At 45.5% G+C, this 24004-nt stretch overlaps 1 protein-coding gene across 3 annotated transcripts in view; it reads left to right on the forward strand.

Moving 5' to 3' along the window:
- LOC139268879 (synergin gamma-like) overlaps positions 1–24004 on the forward strand; it is a 46584-nt gene that overhangs the window by 14905 nt on the left and 7675 nt on the right. For 2 of the 3 annotated variants that reach the window (XM_070887678.1, XM_070887677.1), the window contains exon 3: positions 13877–13973. In XM_070887678.1, the coding sequence (XP_070743779.1) occupies positions 13877–13973 (97 nt within the window). Of the gene's footprint in view, positions 1–13876; positions 13974–17906; positions 18028–24004 lie in introns of all 3 variants that reach the window. The other variant, XM_070887676.1, reaches the window with a different exon arrangement.

Below are 24004 nucleotides of genomic sequence, written 5' to 3' on the forward strand. Positions count from 1 at the left end.
GTTTCCCTTCCTCCTTATCAGTAAAAGCTATTACTTTTCTCCTCCTAGCTAGGATTGCTTTCTTTCTTTGTGCCGCCTTGCGTCTTTCTCATGACCCGTGTCTAACCTCAACTTCAACTCTTGGTAACCCCTTTTTTTTCTGTCGATTCTGCAGTTGTCTGCATCTTGACATTTCTTTAGCTATTTTCCCATGATTCCCTATTTCCATCCCTCTGCCACATTTACAATCCTTCTGTATCCATTCTCATTCCCCCCTTTTATCATTCCATGATAACCCTGGTGACTATTCCAGGAGTATCGCATTCAGCCGTTCGCACTCTCTTTCTTGATCCTCCTTGTTGTCTGTGAGTCCGCCTCGAGCCTCTTCGCAAGGTCTTATCAATGTCCGTTTAGGTTCTCACATCGTATCCTGTCGGAATATTAATGAATTGATAACTTCTGGAGCCTTGGTACAAGGCCGAAGAGAGGCCTTTTACCTCTTTATGGGCCAGTGCAGGAACCAGCACTTTAACCCTTGTCCCACTGGTGCCCTTAATGCCAAATTCTTCTCTTACATTTCCCCCCTTTTGGCCCTTGGCTATACGCCAAGCTGGCCATATTTCCCAATAACTATCTCCCTGTAGGCAAGTTCCAGATAGGTTCGTTCACCCGGGTGGCCATCTCCCAAGCTTCGGGACCTCCTGAAACCTTCCCACAGAGTTATATAAGGTAAGTCCTTCCTGTAGGACTGCTTAAATTTTCATCCCTTATGGCCTTAATCATAGTGCGTGCCCTGACTTATCGTTTGGCCTGTTTAATTCGTGCACATGTTAATCCCATCATGACCATCAGAACCAGACCCTGTATTATTACAAGTACATGTGATATTATTCTTATCCATGGGTGAATTTGAATATAATGCCCACAGCTTTGAGTACCAGGGCTGATCAGCCAGCATTGCGTTAGTGTCTCTCTGTAAGTTGTCTATTTCTTCCATCAGCCGGACATACTGTCGTCTTTGATTCTGGATTCCTTGCACCAAACGTAATTGTTCCTGTTTCCTTGCGGTTCCCATACCGCCTCTTCATACCCTTCTCGGAGGGTATCCGTGATTGTTCCGTAGATGATTTCCGTTGTTTCGGGATATATGTGGTATCCATTTACATCTATTTTTCTCATGGGCCTGAAACACAAGTTAGGGTTGGTGATGACACAGGGGGTGACTCCTCCCCTGGTCTTAATCGTCGGGTTGGCTGCTCCTGTGCTCCATTCCCTTGTGGAGCAGCGATTGTTTCGGAATCGTGTTTGAGAGGAGTGATACTCAGCATGCATCCGTTTGTTTGGTGGAATCTGCAATCATCATTCGTCATTCGTGGCGTACCTCAACATAAAAGCACTAGGTTAATTTTATAGCAGTCAGTTATATCAATGCCTTTGGTACTATTGTTAATTTTAATCACCCGTCTGGCAGGCTGATGGTAACGTAACCGAGTTTGGTTTCTCACTTCACCAATATTATCGATCTGATATAAGGGGTCTCCCTTTGTTACATCATACTGTGGTATGGACAACACAAATCCGATCATATTCACCTGCCCAGTAATACATCTGAATTTCGGCACCTATGCGTGACTATTCCTTCGTACCTCGCATGTTATTCATTTTTTTATCTAGAGTCCAATTGTTAAGTATGCTGTTTGGAATCCAATCTGGTATGTCTCCATTCTGGAGTTGCTCCAAATTATGTTGTACCTCACTTAATATCCAGGCCCCATACCCGGAGCAAACTATCTCAGCCTGTAATCGTTTACTTATATCTTTCCCCATTGCGTGGATCAATTTTATTGTCTTGGCATTTCGGCAATGTATGGGCCACTTGTAACAGTTCCCCTTCCGCGCCATCTCCCAACCACGCTTGTAGGGCTTGGTTATCCAAGTCCCTCCCCACTAAACCACTCAAGACTACGCCATTAAGTTGTTAACCCGGTCGTATATTGCCTACAGGCCTATGGAATTCATCGTCATAACCCCTGCCGCATAACCCGTGCCGAGTGTTTCCAGTATTCCCCTTTTTTTTCGACCTTGCCCTGTTCCATTTCTGACATTAAATCTCAGGCTAGTGAGTTCCGGGCCTTCGAGGATCCGTTGTGCCAGGTTCTGGTATAGACTTATAGTTTCATTCCCACAGAAGCTAGGAAAAATGATATCCATTAGGTTTAGGATAAGTAGTCGCTGACGCACCCAAATTATATCCTTTCTTTAGATTCTTTTATTCGTCCGCCCAGGCATGAGCTTCTAGAACTGAAATTCCATCCAGTTGGATTTCTGCGCCCTTCCCCTTTTGGTCCTATGAACTTGCTCCTGTCCTCGGAATATACTGGCGCCCATGGCATCGGCAGCCTGCTGCATTACAACCTTACTTAATACACTATACATAGCCATGTGTTAAAATAAGTTCTGTCATTGCTCCAGTCCTTGGCTGCTGGGTTGCATATTTCGGCAGTCAAATTAAACAAAGCTAGTTCATGTAGTTGTGTCTTTCCTGCGTGTGCTATATCTCTCGTAGTCCATCTGTATTATCCAGTGCCTGCGTGGGTCTCAAGGTCCCCAGTATCCTGAGTCTCCAGAGTCGAAGTAGCCGCTGTGGTCCCATCTCGGTGAGTGTTTTATCTGCAAATTTTAAACAGGTAGCCTGGTCGTCACCAGGCGTTAGGTTCTGGTCTACTCATCTTTTATCCATGCATGTTGCGGTCACTCTGTGAAATCGGAGGTAAGGTTCGGTTGGGTTTGTAGACTACACTTACCCACCGTGGGATACATTGGCTCTATTGCCATAGGTGATGGTGCTATGGCTGCGCACTGCACTATCCGTCTGGCCCCGTTTTAAAAAAAAATCTCTTCCAGCTTATTTATCTTAGCTTTTAACTCTTGAATTTTTTTTGTTTGAGTATCTTTCTTTTATTTGTATCAGGCGAGTATTATTACATAGGCTATTATTACATAGTAGTAGTGATGTTGGGGAGGGCATCAAACATGAAATTAGGGGTGCGTGCAATAAAGGTGCAGCAGTTATAATGGGTGACTTTAATATGCACATAGATTGGGCTAACCAAACTGGAAGCAATACGGTGGAGGAGGATTTCCTGGAGTGCATAAGGGATGGTTTTTTAGACCAATATGTCGAGGAACCAACTAGGGGGGAGGCCATCTTAGACTGGGTGTTATGTAATGAGAGAGGATTAATTAGCAATCTCGTTGTGCGAGGCCCCTTGGGGAAGAGTGACCATAATATGGTGGAATTCTGCATTGGGATGGAGAATGAAGCAGTTAATTCAGAGACCATGGTCCAGAACTTAAAGAAGGCTAACTTTGAAGGTATGAGGCGTGAATTGGCTGGGATGGATTGGCGAATGATACTGAAGGGGTTGACTGTGGATGGGCAATGGCAGACATTTAGAGACCGCATGGATGAACTACAACAATTGTACATTTCTGTCTGGCATAAAAATAAAAAAGGGAAGGTGGCTCAACCGTGGCTATCAAGGGAAATCAGGGATAGTATTAAAGCCAAGGAAGTGGCATACAAATTGGCCAGAAATAGCAGCGAACCTGGGGACTGGGAGAAATTTAGAACTCAGCAGAGGAGGACAAAGGGTTTGATTAGGGCAGGGAAAATGGAGTATGAGAAGAAGCTTGCAGGGAACATTAAGACGGATTGCAAAACCTTCTATAGATATGTAAAGAGAAAAAGGTTAGTAAAGACAAACGTAGGTCCCCTGCAGTCAGAATCAGGGGAAGTCATAACGGGGAACAAAGAAATGGCGGACCAATTGAACAAGTACTTTGGTTCGGTATTCACGAAGGAGGACACGAACAACAAAAAGGGTCGGGGGGTCTAGTAAGGAGGAGGAACTGAGGGAAATCCTTATTAGTCGGGAAATTGTGTTGGGGAAATTGATGGGATTGAAGGCCGATAAATCCCCAGGGTCTGATGGACTGCATCCCAGAGTACTTAAGGAGGTGGCCTTGGAAATAGTGGATGCGTTGACAGTCATTTTCCAACATTCCATTGACTCTGGATCAGTTCCTATAGAGTGGAGGGTAGCCAATGTAACCCCACTTTTTAAAAAAGGAGGGAGAGAGAAAACAGGGAATTATAGACCGGTCAGCCTGACATCGGTAGTGGGTAAAATGATGGAATCAATTATTAAGGATGTCATAGCAGTGCATTTGGAAAGAGGTGACATGATAGGTCCAAGTCAGCATGGATTTGTGAAAGGGAAATCATGCTTGACAAATCTTCTGGAATTTTTTGAGGATGTTTCCAGTAGAGTGGACAAGGGAGAACCAGTTGATGTGGTATATTTGGACTTTCAGAAGGCGTTCGACAAGGTCCCACACAAGAGATTGATGTGCAAAGTTAGAGCACATGAGATTGGGGGTAGTGTACTGACATGGGTTGAGAACTGGTTGTCAGACAGGAAGCAAAGAGTAGGAGTAAATGGGTACTTTTCAGAATGGCAGGCAGTGACTAGTGGGGTACCGCAAGGTTCTGTGCTGGGGCCCCAGCTGTTTACACTGTACATTAATGATTTAGATGAGGGGATTAAATGTAGTATCTCCAAATTTGCGGATGACACTAAGTTGGGTGGCAGTGTGAGCTGCGAGGAGGATGCTGTGAGGCTGCAGAGCGACTTGGATAGGTTAGGTGAGTGGGCAAATGCATGGCAGATGAAGTATAATGTGGATAAATGTGAGGTTATCCACTTTGGTGGTAAAAACAGAGAGACAGACTATTATCTGAATGGTGACAGATTAGGAAAAGGGGAGGTGCAAAGAGACCTGGGTGTCATGGTACATCAGTCATTGAAGGTTGGCATGCAGGTGCAGCAAGCGGTTAAGAAAACAAATGGCATGTTGGCCTTCATAGTGAGGGGATTTGAGTACAGGGGCAGGGAGGTGTTGCTACAGTTGTACAGGGCCTTGGTGAGGCCACACCTGGAGTATTGTGTACAGTTTTGGTCTCCTAACCTGAGGAAGGACATTCTTGCTATTGAGGGAGTGCAGCGAAGGTTCACCAGACTGATTCCCGGGATGGCGGGACTGACCTATCAAGAAAGACTGGATCAACTGGGCTTGTATTCACTGGAGTTCAGAAGAATGAGAGGGGACCTCATAGAAACATTTAAAATTCTGACGGGGTTAGACAGGTTAGATGCAGGAAGAATGTTCCCAATGTTGGGGAAGTCCAGAACCAGAGGTCACAGTCTAAGGATAAGGGGTAAGCCATTTAGGACCGAGATGCGGAGGAACTTCTTCACCCAGAGAGTGGTGAACCTGTGGAATTCTCTACCACAGAAAGTTGTTGAGGCCAATTCACTAAATATATTCAAAAAGGAGTTAGATGAGGTCCTTACTACTAGGGGGATCAAGGGGTATGGCGAGAAAGCAGGAATGGGGTACTGAAGTTGAATGTTCAGCCATGAACTCATTGAATGGCGGTGCAGGCTAGAAGGGCCGAATGGCCAATCCTGCACCTATTTTCTATGTTTCTATGTTTCTATGTTTCTGTTTTTATTTTTATTCTGACTATCGCACCATTTCCTCTGTTAGGTGAGTCTTTTTTATTCTATTAAGAAATCCAAATTAATAATGTCCAGTATAAAACAGCTATCAATGGAAAGGGTTAACTCCTTTACAGGTTTGTAAGAAAGCCTGATGTCATTACGTGACTTCACGTAATCATCCGAAAAATTCTTTTTTTTTAAGTCTTTGTGCCTGCAAAACTTGCTTAGAAATTAGGAATCCGTTAAAACAGCAGAAATCATTAGTAAAGCCGTCATAATAAAAGTCTTCTCATCAGGGAAGACGGCATTTTAGACTAAACTCCAATGTTTGCTTAACTTCTAATTGCCAAAGATTTTTTTGATTGATTTAAAACGAGACCACACATTTTTAATAGCTATTTTGTTTACTGAAATCCAATTTTCACACACGCTGTGTACATTCTAACATTTCGTTTTATTTTACGGTCCCGTTCACTGGGCAAATCTTGTGGGTTTTTTTTCTCCCAGCACAAAATCTAAACATCCGTGCCAGTTCCATTTTCTGTAAGAATTTTAAAATTTAGTAAGATTCTCTAATTCACAGTTCTTTCTGTGCTGAGTTCGCATAGCTTAGATCTTTTCTCCTCGTTATTTTCAAAACCCTCCTGCTTGTTTAGACTGTTCGGGACTTTTCTTGATAAACAACGTCCATTTTGGAAATCTTTCAAACTGCAGTGAAACTTTCTCATAATTTAAAATCATTATCATTGTAGAGTGTCTTTTACCTCTTCCAATTTTTTTTTCCTTTTCCTAATTAAACCAATATCTTTTTCACAGCAAACATCAACTAGTATTTAGTAAGTTATGTCTTTTTCCATCACAAACACATTTTTTTAGCACTTATTTAGTACGTTACATCTTTTTTCAAACCTTTTAGTTTTATATCTCCTTTTTTCTTTAAGAAATCAGATTTAATTTAATAATTTTTTTTTGAATCCATCTCAGTATTTTGCTGTGCCTTCTCTTAATATCACAAAATCCCAATTCAAATTTTGTAATTTCAATCTTTGTTTAAAACTTTTTTTTTGAGCTAGAAGCTTTTTTTAAAAGGCATTCTTTATCTCATTCCGAGACTAAATTTATGTCTTTCAACCCAATGTAATCAATCCTTTGTGCATTTCCTAGCTCCGTAACTTATCATCCGAATAAATCCACACCTGCGTTCCTAACTTAAAATGTCTTAAAACTTCCCACATACAGGACAACACTACAAAGGGTTGAAAAAACTTTCACTCTGTTTGAAGAAGTGGGTGGAGCTAAAATAAAGAAACAGCTGCTCCACTCTTCCAAACAGGCTTTTAAAACATGAAAACATAAAAATTCATTCCGCAGTCAAAAAATCACACAAGTACTCTCATTCAAAAACAGACATTCACAAAAGTCTCTCTTCATTCAACAAAGCTTATCAATTAATTTTTTTTTCTTTGGCCGGCTCTATTTTTGGATCCATGATTGCCCATTCCCGCATCGCCCCGCGGTAAAGAAATATTTTATCCTTACACAATTCCTCGTGTCGCCCCGCGATTTAGTTTTACACAATTTCCCTTTTGTTCCGCATCGCCCCACGGTGTTCCTATTCGCGTCGCCCCGCGATAGTCTATTTCTCGCGTCGCCCCACGATTTCCTTTTCCCTCCGCGTCACCCCGCGGTGTTCCTATTCGTGTCGCCGCGCGATAGTCTATTTAAGTCCAATCAGCGCCTAGACGGACTAAGTGATATACAAAGTCGACGTCGTACCTGACTTGGACACTTATTTCCTAAGTTAAAAGGTATTCGCCAGATTGACCTGGATCTCGTTCAGACGCTACCTGAGAACCAGCGAGTGGCAAAACTTTCTTCAGACTTTTGGGACTGGAGCAAACCGAAGTGGTATTTAAAAAGTACTCACTCCAGTGGTCACTTTCCTCCTGTCTCGTCTGAGGCTAGTTCGGCTCTTAATTCAAAAGCTTTCGGCAGCCGTCCGTTGAGATCCCACTTCTGACACCAAATGTTAATACGGATTCTTTTTCCCTCAATCTGTTTCAGCGAATACACTGACGCGAACACCTTGCCTTTTCTGTAAAGGACCTTTATTGAAGATTCTCCGGCCGGGACTTGTCAAGGCAAAGGGACACTCTCAATCAGAGCCTGTTTACCTTCCTCTGGACAAGCCCCTTTTCAGCGCGAAACACCAACAGTTATACATTTTCAAAACAGAACACATTTGATTAGCACTTGGTCGATACAATCCCTTTCTGCCTCCCGCCCCCCCCCCCCCCCCCCCGAGTACGTCCAATGGCAGGCAAGAAAGTCTCCCAATTAGGGCTGGTGTCAGGGTCAGGTTAGTTATAGCTTCGCTACACTGTCTTCCCTTATCAGTAAAGAACCCAATTAGTTTCCCTTCCTCCTTATCAGTAAAAGCTATTACTTTTCCCCTCCTATCTAGGATTGCTTTCTTTCTTTGTGCCGCCTTGCGTCTTTCTCATGACCCGTGTTTAACCTCAACCTCAACTCTTGGTAACCCCTTTTTTTTCTGTCGATTCTGCAGTTGTCTGCATCTTGACATTTCTTTAGCTATTTTCCCATGATTCCCTATTTCCATCCCTCTGCCACATTTACAATCCTTCTGTATCCATTCTCACCTTCGCAAACTGTTGACTGTAGAAATTCCGAATCTGAGTAAAGCCATAACAATAGCCCAGGCATTTATATCCACCAGCCACAACACCAAGCAGATTTTGAAGAACAAAGACGTTTCGGCTAGTACTGTGCATAAAGTAACGTCGATTTTGAGCAGAAATGTACAGGTCAGAACGTACATGTCGCTGTGGCCCGACCTCAATTGACCTAGAGCCTGCCATCACCTGTTAATGCAAGGCAGTTCACACCCTGTTGGCGCTGAGGGGGTGATCATCGGCCCCATCAATGCCGCTTTAAGCACTATGCGTGCAATGGCTGCAGAACAATGGGACACCTCCAATGAATGTGCAGGTGAGCTGCAAACCCTGCAAACCACCAAGTTGCAGAGGAGGATTGGTTCACAGTGGATCAGACGGAATTGGAGACTCGTACGGAGGAGGCAGAGGTGTACGGGGTACACACGTTCACGACGAAATGCCCACCAATAATGTTGTAAGTTGAACTGAATGGTATTCCAGTGTCTATGGAGCTGGACTTGGGGGGGGCGGGGGCAAGCCAGTCCATAATGAGTAAAACGGACTTCGACAGGCTGTGGGGGAAGAAAGCACACAGACCCAAGCTCAGCCCCATTCACACCAAACTAAGACTTACACCAAGGAACTAATCCCTGTAATTGGCAGTGCTGAAGTCAAAGTCTCCTATGGTGGAGCAGTACACAAACTCCTGCTGTGGATTGTGCCAGGGGGTGGCCCCACGTTGTTTGGCAGAAGCTGGCTGGGGAAAATCTGCTGGAACTGGGACGACATCCGAGCACTTTCATTCGTCGACGACACCACATGGACCCAGGTTCTAAGCAAATTTCCTTCGTTATTTGAGCCAGGTATTGGAAGCTTCTCGGGGGCAAAAGTGCAGATCCATTTGGTTTCCAGTACACGACCCATCCACCACAAGGCTCGGGCGATACCGTACATGATGCGAAAAAGTGGAAATTGAGCTGGACAGGCTGCAACGTGAAGGCATCATCGCGCCAGTGGAATTCAATGACTGGACCAGTCCAATTGTTCTGCTACTCAAGGAGGACCGTACGGTTAGAATTTGAGGGGATTATAAAGTAATGATTAACTGTTTTTCGCTGCAGGAGCAGTACCCGCTACCCAAGGCAGATGACCTATTTGCGACCCTCGCTGGAGGGAAGACATTCACCAAGCTGGACCTGACCTCGGCCTACATGACGCAGGAGCAGGAGGAGTCTTCGAAAGGCCTCACCTGCATCAACACGCACAAAAGTCTGTATATTTACAATGGTGCCTGTTCAGGATTCGGTCGGCTGCAGCGATCTACCAGCGGGACATGGAAAGCCTACTAAAGTCAACTCCTTGCACAGTGGTCTTCCAGGACGACATATTGGTTACAGGTCAGGACACCATGGAGCACTTGAAGAATCTGGAGGAGGTTCTTAGTTGGTTGGATCGCATAGGGCTCAAGTTGAAATGCTCGAAGTGTGTTTTCCTGGCACAGTACGTCGAATTCTTAGGAAGGAGAATTGCAGCAGACGGCATCAGATCCATCGACGCCAAGATGGAGGCCATCAAGAACGCACCGTGACCATAGAACGTGACGGAGCTGTGGTCATTCCTGGAACTCCTTAACTACTTCAGTAATTTCCTACCTGGGTTAAGCACTCTCCTAGAATTCCTGCATGTGCTGCTGCGCAAGGGTGACGACTGGGTATGGGGGAATTCACAAGAGGCTGCCTTTAAGAAAGCCAGAAACTTACTGTATTCTAACAACTGCTTATTCTGTATAACCCATGTAAACGACTAGTGTTAGCTTGCGATGCGTTGTCATACGGAGTCGGGTGTGTGTTACAACAGGCTAATGAATCGGGAATGTTGCAACCAGTTGCGTATGCATCCAGGAGTTTGTTCAAGGCCGAAAGGGTCTACAGCATGGTTGAAAAAGAGGCTCTGGCATGCGTTTAAGGGTAAAAGAAATGCACCAGTACCTGTTCGGCCTCAAATTCAAGCTTGAAACTGACCACAAGCCGCTCATATCGCTATTCTCGGAGAGCAAAGGGACTAATACCAATGCCTCTGCCCTCATCCAAAGATGGACGCTCACGCTGTCGGCATACAACTATGTAATCCGCCACAGACCGGGCACAGAGAACTGCGCAGATGCTCTCAGTTGGCTACCATTGCCCACCTCCAGGGTGGAAATGGCACTTCCAGCAGACTTGCTCATGGTCATAGAGGTATTTGTGAACGAGAAATTACGGCCCGCCAGATCAGGACCTGGACCAGCCAGGGACCTTTACTGTCCCTGGTTAAAAAAAACTGTGTCCTCCATGGGAGCTGTCCAGTGTCCCAGTGGAGATGCAGGAAGTGATTAAGCCATTCCACAGATGCAAAGATGAGCTGTCCCTGCAGGCGGACTGTCTTTTGTGGGGCAATCGCGTAGTCTTGCCCAAGAAGGGCAGAGACACATTCATTTGTGAACTGCACAGCACCCACCCAGGCATCGTGATGATGAAAGCCATAGATAGATCCCACGTGTGGTGGCCGGGCATTGACTCAGATTTAGAGTCATGTGTGCGCCAGTGCAACACTTGCTCTCAGTTGAGCAATCCACCCAGAGAGGCACCACTAAGTTTGTGGTCCTGGCCCTCCAAACCGTGGTCGAGGATCCATGTAGACTATGCGGGCCCATTCCTAGGAAAAATTTATTTGGTTGTCGTGGATGCTTACTCAAAGTGGATTGAATGTGCAATAATGTCTGTAAGCACATCCACGGCCACCATTGAAAGTCTACGAGCTATGTTTGCCACGCACGGCCTGCCTGATGTCCTAGTCAGCGACAATGGGCCGTGCTTGACCAGTGCTGAATTCAAAGTGTTCATGACACGCAACAGGATGAAACGTGCCACATCTGCGCCATTCAAGCCCGCAACCAATGGCCAGGCAGTTCAGACCATCAAGCAAAGCTTGAAATGCGTGTCGGAAGGCTCCCTGCAGACCCGGTTGTCCCGAGTACTGCTCAGCTACCGCACCAGACCCCACTCACTCACCAGGATTCCCGCAGCCAAGCTGCTCATGAAAAGGGCACTTAAAACAAGGCTCTCCCTGGTCCACCCTGATCTACATGATCACGTGGAGGACAAGCGGCATCAACAAAGTGTGTACCATGACCGCGCAAACTTGTCACGCAAGATTGAGATCAATGATCCTGTGTTTGTGCTCTATTATGGACATGGTCCCAAATGGCTCGCTGGCACAGTCACAGCCAAAGAGGGGAGTAGGGTATTTCAGGTCAAACTGACCAATGGAAAACACTTGGACCAAATTAAATTGCGGTTCACCAACAGCTACGTACAACCTGAAGAGGACACCACCAACTTTGACCTTCCAACACACACATAAGTGGCAACTGACATCACAGTTTACCATGAAACTGAACTCGTCATCCCCAGTAGCCCGGCAAGGCCGGCTGTCCAACAGCCCAGTGAAGAACTGAACAACCCAACCACACCAGCATATTTACCGAGACGATCGACAAGGGAGCGCAAAGCCCCAGATCGTCTCACCTTGTAAATAAGTGTGTTGTTGACTTCACGGGGGAGTGATGTTATGTATTTAACCTCTTGTAACCTTCATCACACCTGCCCAACAGAGGGCCCACCTGTTGGAGTCCCAAGGGATCCTAGCATCCCTTGGGAGCACAGTATTTAAGCAGGCCACCCATGAGGTACCTGCACTCAGGAACTACAATAAAAGAGCTAAGGTCACACTTGCTCATTACACACAGTATTCGGTCTGACCATTTATTATGAGCATAACAGTCAACAACAGGCATCCTGTACCCATGCTGCCACTGGCACTCCGTTATAACAGCAACAAACTCTCTGCCTTACACAGTGCCCATCGCCAATTGTTTATGGATCCCAACAGAAACTATTACAGGCATGGAAAATGCAGGATGTCCATTTTGGCTCCCCAAACAGGAACAGTCAGCATGCTGCTGCAATAACAAGGAAAGAGCAGTGCTCGGAAGTCAGAGAGGTCTCCTCTTGCACTGTGTTTTTGTCCTCCTAGCATGAATATAAAAGTAACATTGCACTGCCTTAACAAGCTGCACTTGTGGTAATTCTATTTTCCATTCCAGCTGTTTATGTGCCCTCTCTGAGGCCATTTGCCAGTCAGAATTAGTCAAAGATTGCAGCGGGTGGCCAATTGGTTCTGAAAATGTGTAGGGCCTGGAAAGCAAAGAAGTCTGCTGGGTCTGTCCTGCACGCGTTACTACTAGGAGCCGAGTAAATAATGCCATTTGCTCTTCCTGTCCTCTCTCCAAGTTTCAACGATCACTCTGTTGGCTGAACTGTTCAGGTATATTGAGAGAAAATAGCCTATTCTATGCAAGCTTCATTGCAAGTATGAGCAGGGATGCTTGGAAATTAAATGGTAGAGTGAGAGATGAAATGGGAACAACTGAATTAAATAAATTACTGCACTTCATAGCATCAGGACTGAACACTAATGACCACAGGTTCACACTGGTTTTTAATCCGCTTAATTATCAATTACTTTGTAATGATTGGGTATGTATAGATCTATTGTCTGACAGTTATGTGTTCATTGTTGACACATCGGACTCAATGCTTTCGATCTGAATATCAATTGGAGGGCCTGTGGCAAGAAGGTTACCCTCTGCACATATTCTGGTCATGTTCTGCATTCAGCCATTCAGGATAGCAATCTGGGACATCACAAGGACCATGGCTGACCTTGAAATTCTGGAGAACCCAAGGCAATGCCTCTGGGCCTTCCCACTCGACAGCGAGGATAACCTCCTCTCCCCACAGCAAGCAAGCAAGCACATCTCTGACTACTAGCTACAACGAGCCCTCCCACCCCCAATGGTGGCCTGCAGTGCTCTCTACAAGGAATGTGGTTGAATTACAAGTGGGACATATCTCCATCAGAACGAATGTAATTTGGCCTCTGTCTGGCACCAGAGAAATACCAATCGATTTGGGTCCAGTTCTGGCAGACTCACTTGATGAACCTGACCTGTCGTCCCAATGTCCTCAGAGAACATTGCCTTCCTCCAACTCTAGCCTCTTGTGCATCTCCCACTTTCTTCATCCCAATGGCAGTTATGAATTCAGCCTTGTAAGGCTTAAGCTTTGGAATTCACTCCCCAAACCTCTTCGCCTCTCTACCTCACTCTCCTTTTAAGACGCTGCTTTGTTCACCTGTCCTAATGTCTCCTTCCTTGGCTCGGTGTCAATTTTTGTCTGACTACGCTCCTGTGAAGCGCCTTGGGATGTTTTACATACGTTAAAGAGCCTATATAAATGCTAGTTGTTGTTGTTCTTGTTGACATAGCAACCCAGATACCTATGGGGAAAGATAATCAATATGAGTACCTAACCCTAACCCTTGCTCCCAAGCCTAACTGATCCCCAGAGTCCAAACACAAACAAGTTGTGCCAGCTCCTATATCTGTCAGACTCCCAGCATAGGCACGTCCATACCAAGAACCTCAATCTACTCCTATGTAATCAAAATGTACAAAGACTTCATAAAAGGGAGATGTGAATATAAGCTCTTGAGAATTCAATTAAAACAATACATTAATAGGACTTAATTTATCGCAGCTGTGGTCTTTTCTAGGTTATTAGAAATGCAAATGATACCTTGTGTGGCATCAGCCAGCCATCGGTGTGCAGTGAAGTGCTGCTGTCTCCACGGGGAATCGCTTACATCTCAGGTGAGTGACACTTCACCACAGGGATGATACTGGCAGCTCAGGTAATTAGCAGATTTGGAGAATATTTGTATTACAGAGAAACTCCAGGCTCCAATGAATTTCTACTAACAGAGTGGATTCTATTTCCAATATCTACTTTCTACCATTCGCACCAGAAACAGCAGTAACATCTCCTGGCTCCACCCCTGCCTCAGCTCATCTGCTGCTGAAATCATGTCTGTCTCCACCATTGCCTCAGCTCATCTTACCTCCAGACTTGACTATTTCAATGCTCTCCTGGCCGGCCTACCATCTTCGGTCCTCCATAAACTTGAACGCATCCAAAACTCTCCTTCCCGTATCCTGACTCGCACCCAAGTCCCATTAACCCATAACCCATGTGCTCATTGACCTACATTGCCTTGATTTTAAAATTCTCATCCTTGTTTTCAAATCCCTCCATGGCCTTGCCCCTTCCTCTATAACCTACTCCAGCCCTACAATCCTCCAAGACATCTGCGCTCCTCCTATTCTGGCCTCTTGTGCATTCCTAATTTTAATCACTCTAACATTGGCGGCCGTGCCTTCAGCTGCCTGGGTGCTAGGCTCTGGAATTCTGCCCCGCTCCCACCACACCGCAGAGCCTCTCCACCTCTCTCTCCTCCTTTTTAAGGCACCTTAAAACCTCCACCTGTCCTAAAGTTTCATGCGGCTTTTAAAAAAATAATGCTTCTGTGAAGTGCCTTGGGACATTTTACAATGTTAAAGGTGCGATATAAATTCAAGTTGTTGATGTTCCACAATTACCGACAGAGTCTAAGTGCATTGCAGAGACTGTTTGCAGCTTTTTATACCTCGTTTACCGTACAGCACTGCTGCCACCACCAGCAAGAGCAGTCCCTACTTTGGGGACAGTACTGTAAGGTAAACCAGCTGCTTCTGGAGATGCCGAGTTCGCCATTTAAAAAAAAAAATGTCCCTGCCGCTCTCCCTTTGCTATATAAATTCTGCTGTCAGAGGAAGAGACTGCTATCTTTTTCTGCTGTTGGAATGGCTCAGCGACCCCTATAGGGCAACAATAGAGTTTCCATATGGGCCGCCTTAGCCACTAAGGAAGGTATGGCAGCTGGGACATTTTTTTTTTCAAAAATATACTTTATGGACATAAAATTTTCACAATACATTGGAAAATAGCTCAATACCTTACAGTCAGCAATTCCATACAATTCGTTTGGATGCTGACAGCAGTTCCATACAATGCACTAGCGTGCATTTCATTTCAAGGTACAGTTTAGTACAATCCCTAAATCACGTTACATGTAGTACTGTGCAAATGAGGGTATTATATGGAGCAGATGAGAACAGGTTTACATTACATTCCAGGATACATTTCAATACCGATCACGAATCACGTTACACGTAGCACTATGCAGATGAATGCAGTACACGGACCGGATGGGGATACATTTACATTTCTTTACAAGTTACTAAACAGTGCAGAGACTTTCATTATACATGGCACAACACAGGTGCTTTTCAGTACATGGTGCTCTATGTATACAGGCAGATTAACAAGTACAGCCCGAGGGAGGTCTGATTCCATCTCCTGGGTTTATCATGACTCTTCCCCATCGTACCTTTGCGGCGACTGCACCAATCTTTAGTGCGTCCCTCAGCACGTACTCCTGAACCTTGGATTGCGCCAGTCTGTAACACTCGGCCGTGGATATCTCCTTGCTCTGGAAGACCAGCAAGTTTTGGGAAGACCAAAGTGTGTCTTTCACCGAGTTGATGGCTCTCCAGCAGCAGATGATGTCTGTCTCGGTGTGCATCCCTGGGAACAGTCTGCAGAGCACAGAGTCCTGTGTTACGGAGATGCTTGGGGTGAACCTCGACAGCAGCCACTGTATCTCCTTCCAGACCTGCCTTGCAAAGGGGCAATCCCGAAGGAGATGGATGACAGTCTCGTCTGCACCACAGCCAACTCGGGGGCAGAGTGCCGTGTCTCTGAAACACCGACTGTGCATGAAGGATCTGACAGGTAGGGCCCTTCTCACCGCCAACCAAGCTACGTCTTGGTGCTTGTGTGAAAACTCTGGCGATGAGACATTCTGCCAAACGAGTTCGACAGTCTGCTTGGGGAACCGTCCGACAGGATCCATCATCTCCTCCTTTTGTAGGGCGTCCAGGACCTTGTGTGCCGACCACTGCTTTATGGCCTTGTGATCAAAGGTGTTTTTCTTGAAAAACTTTTTCACGAAGGACAGGTGGTGAGGCATGGTCCAGCTGGTTGGAGCGTTCCGCGGCAGCCTGGCCAGACCCATCCTTCGCAACACAGGGAACAGATAGAATCTCAGCACGTACTGACACTTGGTGTTTGCGTACGAAGGGTCTATGCACAGCTTGATGCAGCTGCACACAAAGGTGGCCACGTTTGGAACGTCCTTTCCTCCCCTTGTCTAGAGATTTGTACATCGTGTCTCTGCGGACATATTCCATTTTTGATTTCCAGACAAAATGGAAGACGGCTCGGGTGACTACCACGGCACAGGAGCGGGGTATGGGCCAGACATGCGCCATGTACAACAACACCGATGACCAGGTTCTTTCCTGCAATAGAGAGTGAGTGCAGCTTCCACCATCCCAGTTTATGTTTGGCTTTAGCGATCCCTCCTTCCAGTTTTTGATGCACTCCCCGTCCGCTCCGAACCATGTTCCCAAAACCTTCAGGTAATCTGACTTCACGGTGAAGGGAATAAAGGATCGGTCGGTCCAACTTCCAAAGAACATGGCCTCGCTTTTGCTGTGATTTACCTTCGCTCCCGAGGTCAGTTCAAACTGGTCACAGATTGTGAGCAATCCACGGACCGACTGTGGATCTGAGCAAAAGACGGTGACGTCATCCATGTACAGGGAGGTCTTGACCTGAGCACCTCTGCTGCCTGAGATTGTCACCCCCTCTAATGCCCGCACCCTTCCTGATGGACTCGGCAAAGGGCTCGATACAGCACACAAACAAGACAGAGGAGAGGGGACAGTCTTGCCTGACTCCAGACCTGATCAGAAAGCTTTCAGTTTCCCACCCGTTGATTAGAACTGTGCTACTGATGTCTGTGTAGAGCAGTTGGATCCAATTGCGGATACCCTCCCCAAACCCCATCTTGGAGAGCACATCCATCAGGTACATGTGCGATATCCTGTCAAAGGCCGTCTCCTGGTCCAAGCTGATTAAACAGGTGTCCACCCTCCTGTCCCGCACGTAGGCATCGTAGTCCGAGGGCCTCCTCGTAGGACTGCTCCTGGGCACGGCCAAGGGTGCCATCAGCCGGTCCAGGCAGCGGGCAGTCAAGGGGGTCGTTCAGCCTGACTGCCTGCCTCTCTTCCGTGCCTACATCCGGGCCAGGGTGTCCTTAGAGATGGAGCACGCAGTGTCCACCGGTATGCTCGCGGCTTGCCACGAGAGGTGGGCGCCGGAGGGACTGGAGTGCATCATCACACCCGGCAACCAAATTTTAATTTGATTTTATGTTTTAAAGTTTAATTTGTTTTAATTGCCGGGTTTTTTTGTTAGTGTCCCCCTCCCCTTTTATAGGGGGCACTTGTAAATTATGGTTTTAGAGCCCAAAAAAAAAAATCTACAAAAATATTTTTAAAAAACAACAAAAAAAAAATGGGCCTTGCGAAATGTTTGGAGTGTCCCCCAGATCGGGGGTCACTTGACCTAATGTTTATTTGTCTCCTCTAAAAGAGTCGTAGGCATCGTATCCCTGAGTAGCGCGAGGCTATCCGAGATCTTCCTGCTGGGGACAGCGCAGGTCTGGTCCGGGTGGATCACCAGCTCCAGAGCAGACTTGACCCTGTGTGATGACCTTCGACAGGATCTTGTAGTCCACATTGAGCGGCGAAATGGGCCGGCAGTTTTTGATTTCCTCCCTCTCCCCCTTCTGCTTGTAGATGAGGGTGATGATGCCTTTCCTCATTGATTCTGACATGCTGCCGGCCAGAAGCATACCCCCGTACACTTCCAGCAGGCCTGGGCCCATCCAGTCCCACAGAGCCGAACACAACTTGACTGGTAAGCCGTCGCTTCCGGGAGTTTTACTCATTGCGAGGGACTGGACGGCCTTTGTCAGCTCGTCCAGAGTTAGTGGGTGGTCCAAACTCTCCCGCTCGCTGTCGTCTAAGACCTTTGAGATATACGACAGGAAAGACTGGGAGGCCGCGCGGTCTGTGGGCTTGACGTCGTACAGCCCGGCATAGAAGGATTTGCTGCGCAGACGTCACAGAACCACCTTCTTCCTTTAGGCTAGTGATCACAGAGCTCCCCCTGTGTACCTTTTGGAAGAAGAAACGTGAACACGTCTCATCCTGCTCGACAGAGCGGACTCTGGAGCGGAAGATGATCAGCTGGGACATTATGGTTAGTAGGAACTGGTCTATCTGGCTCATCTATAAGCGGCAGTGCTAGCAGGCATTCTACTCAGTGGGATTTTTAAAGCACTTTTAATTGTGGATGGGAGGATCACAGTATTAGTAATTATGCTGCCAGCAATACGAATTAAGGCATACATTTCACATATAGATAAGCTAGGGTACTGCAGTCTCAAAAAGTGGCACCTGAGAGAGGATTTTAGGAAGATATTTAGGATACTTAATGGGATGGAGAAAGTAATCTGGAAAAATCTTTGATAAGCCAGGGAAGCAGAACAAGAGGACACAGGCTAAGGCTTATAAAGTGAAAGTTTAGGACAGATATCAGGAGCTATTTCTGTGATCAACAGGATCAATTTGGATAAAGTTAAGAAATGGTTGGATGCTGTAAAGGGATAAGCTGTCACTCTGGAAGGATGTAGCAAATGGGCTGTAGGGCCCTCTTCATCTGAACCTATCCTACATGGCAAACTGTGAATGGGCTAAAGAATGATTTGGAGAAACGGAACATCTGCATTAACGTGAAACTTTTATTTAAGACGTTAAGTTTGTACACACTGAAGGGGGTTACCAACTGGGACAGATGTACCTTCCAGACAACACTTTCTCTGTGACTTGTACTGAACTGCGGCTGGGGGTTACTGGCTTGCGTTTCTGTTTACTTTCTTCAGATCCATGACTAACTCGCCCATCCTGTTTCTCATTGAGCAATTCTTTGAAATAAAAAAAAGTTCCATTGCCTCCTTTTACATAAACAAATCCAGCTTGTCATAGAGACTGCATCAACATATGTAAATCACCAGTACTCAGTGCAACATAGAAATGCTAGAAATAGCTACATCCAGTGGGCAGTGAATCAAAAGGGTCTCATTAGTATGAATGAAAGGTTGGTGGTCAGCAGTAGAGAAGACTCAATGTTGCAGGACCCCTCTTTGTGCTGTTATGGTTCTAATTTCAAAACATTTCATTTTTCAAATACATTTTATAAACCTCTTTTTCAAACAACTTTTGTATTTAGGTTAACATTGCACGCTTGACCTCCTCCTCTGCCAAATAGCATTGTCACCCTCAGGCTATTTTTGAGCACCTCCTAGTGACAGGCTGAGTGCTGTTGACACAGGCCTGGGAGCATGTCATCTACACACCTTTTCTTGTCTGGAAATGGTGCGTGGCTTGTGAGTAGGCTAGAGACCCTAAAAAAAAAAGTAGCTTCATACTTGAACAATAATCAGAAATTTTAGAAGTTGCAGAGAATGGTATTTTATAGACAAGTAGAGCCCAGTAGATACCTTTAACAAATGACTCCACGAGGCAGGGTATGATACTGAAACTGTGTAGACCTGTAGTCCTTTATTTGCAGCTCCTCCTTTAAGGACACCGAGCTCCTTTTATATACTGGCAACATCCTCTGGTGTACAGGTAAGGCGTGTACAGTGTAAGGGTACATTCAGTGTTGCATAACAGTGTTACAGACATCACACAGTAAACAGGCATGCATTTACAACAAGTACAATGTATAATTTCAGCATCCATGCTCTTGAACTATTAATTTAAATTGATTGTTAGATGGTTGGGAACGCTGATAATCAGAGGTACAACATGAAGGCAGATTGATTGCCCCTGTGATTTCCAACGTGGCGAGTCCGATTTAAACCTGGTGCTCTGGACACATGCAGAGTTGACACAATCACACTTCTAGTCGGAGAAAAAACTGTGAGGCAAGTCAACAAGTGGTGTCTTCAGCCTTATGTAATGTTTACATGTTCTTGTGTTGCTTAACTGACCTGTTCATGTTGGACGACAGAAGGATTATAGAGATATTTGTCCGAGGTTAGACCTGCCTTTTTCTCCAATCATTATGATGTAAACGTTGAACTCCTTGGCCACTCAGCTGGTTAAGACAGTGAGTGGTTGAGTGATAGGAATCAGAAAAATCTCAGATTTAATTCCCAGTCTATACTGAGTTAGATCATCCCACTATTGGGGAAAGGGGACAATTTGCCCCAGTGCTCCAGGAGTAGGGAGGGTAAAATTGGCCATGTGTTACACTACGGTTTGCTAACCAGAACCATATGTCTGGAAGTTGGCAGATAACATAATTAGGCTTGGCTTTGAAGCCTCCACGGTCCAATAGCTTGGCAACATACACTGTCTCGGTTTATAAATGAAGAATGACAACTAGAGTGAAGTACTGGAGGGCACCCCTGAAGATTCAGCATAGCAAAGGAAAGTGAGAAAATTAGCCGGAAAAGGTAGAGAGAGAAAACATATATTGCTGTTAACTCCACATCTAATCCCTCAAGTACTACTGATGAAATAACTTCAGCTGCGCTCAAATATATATTTTAATCCAAGGAAATGGGTGAAGACTGTTATATTTTTGGGGTTTTACTGCCGATATTTTTCTTGAGTGCAACTTCTCGCATAACTTCCAGAGGTATGAACTAAAGTGAGCTTCTTCCTGCCCAATAATGATTTGCATCAAGAAAGACATACATGCATGCAATATATAGCGCCTTTTACGACCTCAGGACATCCCAAAGAGCTTTAAAGCTAATTTTGAAGTGTAGTCACTGTTGTAATGTAGGAAACGGGGCAGCCTATTTGCGGATAGCAAGCTCCCACAAGCAGCAATGTGATAATGGCCAGATAATCTGTTTCTTATAATGTTGAGTGAGGGATAAATATTGGCCAGGACATGCAAATATAACTCATATTAATTATATCATTTGCCCTCAAGATATCTTCCTTGACTTCGGAGGGTGGTAGAATAAACACTTCAGTAGACTGTGGCTTAAACTGCAAACTGCCACCGAATTTATTAAACAGTAATTGGATAAGTGACCACGAGCAATGATATATGGCAGATTTAGAAACATAGAAACATGGAAAATAGGTGCAGGAGTAGGCCATTCGGCCCTTCGAGCCTGCACCGCCATTCAATGAGTTCATGGCTGAACATGCAACTTCAGTACCCCTTCCTGCTTTCACGCCATACCCCTTGATCCCCCTAGTAGTAAGGACTACATCTAACTCCTTTTTGAATATATTTAGTGAATTGGCCTCAACAACTTTCTATGGTAGAGAATTCCACAGGTTCACCACTCTCTGGGTGAAGAAGTTTCTCCTCATCTCGGTCCTAAATGGCTTACCCCTTATCCTTAGACTGTAACCCCTGGTTCTGGACTTCCCCACCATTGGGAACATTCTTCCTAAATCTAACCGACTAAACCTGTCAGAATTTTAAACGTTTCTATGAGATCCCCTCTCATTCTTCTGAACTCCAGTGAATACAAGCTCAGTTGATCCAGTCTTTCTTGATATGTCAGTCCCGCCATCCCGGGAATCAGTCTGGTGAACCTTCGCTGCACTCCCTCAATAGCAAGAATGTCCTTCCTCAAGTTAGGAGACCAAAACTGTACACAATACTTCAGGTGTGGCCTCATCAAGGCCCTGTACAACTGTAGTAACACCTCCCTGCCCCTGTACTCAAATCCCCTCACTATGAAGGCCAACATGCCATTTGCTTTCTTAACCGCTTGCTGTACCTGCATGCCAACCTTCAATGACTGATGTACCATGACACCCAGGTCTCGTTGCACCTCCCCTTTTCCTCATCTGTCACCATTCAAATAATAGTCTGTCTCTCTGTTTTTACGACCAAAGTGGATAACCTCACATTTATCCACATTATACTTCATCTGCCATGCATTTGCCCACTCACCTAACCTATCCAAGTCACTCTGCAGCCTCATAGCATCCTCCTCGCAGCTCACACTGCCACCCAACTTAGTGTCGTCCGCAAATTTGGAGATACTACATTTAATCCTCTCGTCTAAATCATTAATGTACAATGTAAACAGCTGGGGCCCCAGCACAGAACCTTGCGGTACCCCACTAGTCACTGCCTGCCATTCTGAAAAGTACCCATTTACTCCTACTCTTTGCTTCCTGTCTGCCAACCAGTTCTCAATCCACGTCAGCACACTACCCCCAATCCCATGTGCTTTAACTTTGCACATTAATCTCTTGTGTGGGACCTTGTCGAAAGCCTTCTGAAAGTCCAAATACACCACATCAACTGGTTCTCCCTTGTCCACTCTACTGGAAACATCCTCAAAAAATTCCAGATTTGTCAAGCATGATTTCCCTTTCACAAATCCATGCTGACTTGGACCTATCATGTCACCTCTTTCCAAATGTGCTGCTATGACATCCTTAATAATTGATTCCATCATTTTACCCACTACTGATGTCAGGATGACCGGTCTATAATTCCCTGTTTTCTCTCTCCCTCCTTTTTTAAAAAGTGGGGTTACATTGGCTACCCTCCACTCCATAGGAATTGATCCAGAGTCTATGGAATGTTGGAAAATGACTGTCAATGCATCCGCTATTTCCAAGGCCACCTCCCACCTCCTTAAGTACTCTGGGATGCAGACCATCAGGCCCTGGGGATTTATCGGCCTTCAATCCCATCAATTTCCCCAACACAATTTCCTGACTAATAAGGATTTCCCTCAGTTTCTCCTTCTTACTAGACCCTCTGACTCCTTTTATATCCAGAAGGTTGTTTGTGTCCTCCTTAGTGAATTCCGAACCAAAGTACTTGTTCAATTGGTCTGCCATTTCTTTGTTCCCCGTTATGACTTCCCCTGATTCTGACTGCAGGGGACCTATGTTTGTCTTTACTAACCTTTTTCTCTTTACATATCTATAGAGGCTTTTGCAGTCCGTTTTAATGTTCCCTGCAAGCTTCCTCCCGTACTCTATTTTCCCTGCCCTAATCAAACCCTTTGTCCTCCTCTGCTGAGTTCTAAATTTCTGCCAGTCCCTGGGTTCGTTGCTATTTCTGGCCAATTTGTATGCCACTTCCTTGGCTTTAATACTATCCCTGATTTCCCTTGATAGCCACGGTTGAGCCACCTTCCCTTTTTTATTTTTTACGCCAGACAGGGATGTACAATTGTTGTAGTTCATCCATGCGGTCTCTAAATGTCTGCCATTGCCCATCCACTGTCAACCCCTTAAGTATCATTCGCCAATCTATCCTAGCCAATTCATGCCTCATACCTTCAAAGTTACCCTTCTTTAAATTCTGGACCATGGTCTCTGAATTAACTGTTTCATTCTCCATCCTAATGTAGAATTCCACCATATTATGGTCACTTTTCCCCAAGGTGCCTCGCACAACGAGATTGCTAATTAATCCTCTCTCATTACACAACACCCAGTCTAAGATGGCCTCCCCCTTAGTTCCTCGACATATTGGTCTAGAAAACCATCCCTTATGCACTCCAGGAAATCCTCCTCCACTGTATTGCTTCCAGTTTGATTAGCCCAATCTATATGCATATTAAAGTCACCCATGATAACTGCTGCACCTTTATTGCATGCATCCCTAATTTCCTGTTTGATGCCCTCCCCAACATCACTACTACTGTTTGGAGGTCTGTACACAACTCCCACTAACGCTTTTTGCCCTTTGGTGTTCTGCAGCTCTACCCATATAGATTCCACATCATCCAAGCTAATGTCCTTCCTAACTATTGCATTAATCTCCTCTTTAACCAGCAATGCTACCCCACCTCCTTTTCCTTTTATTCTATCCTTCCTGAATG

This window comes from Pristiophorus japonicus, chromosome 8, assembly GCF_044704955.1.
Source record: "Pristiophorus japonicus isolate sPriJap1 chromosome 8, sPriJap1.hap1, whole genome shotgun sequence".
Lineage (NCBI taxonomy): Eukaryota > Metazoa > Chordata > Chondrichthyes > Pristiophoridae > Pristiophorus > Pristiophorus japonicus.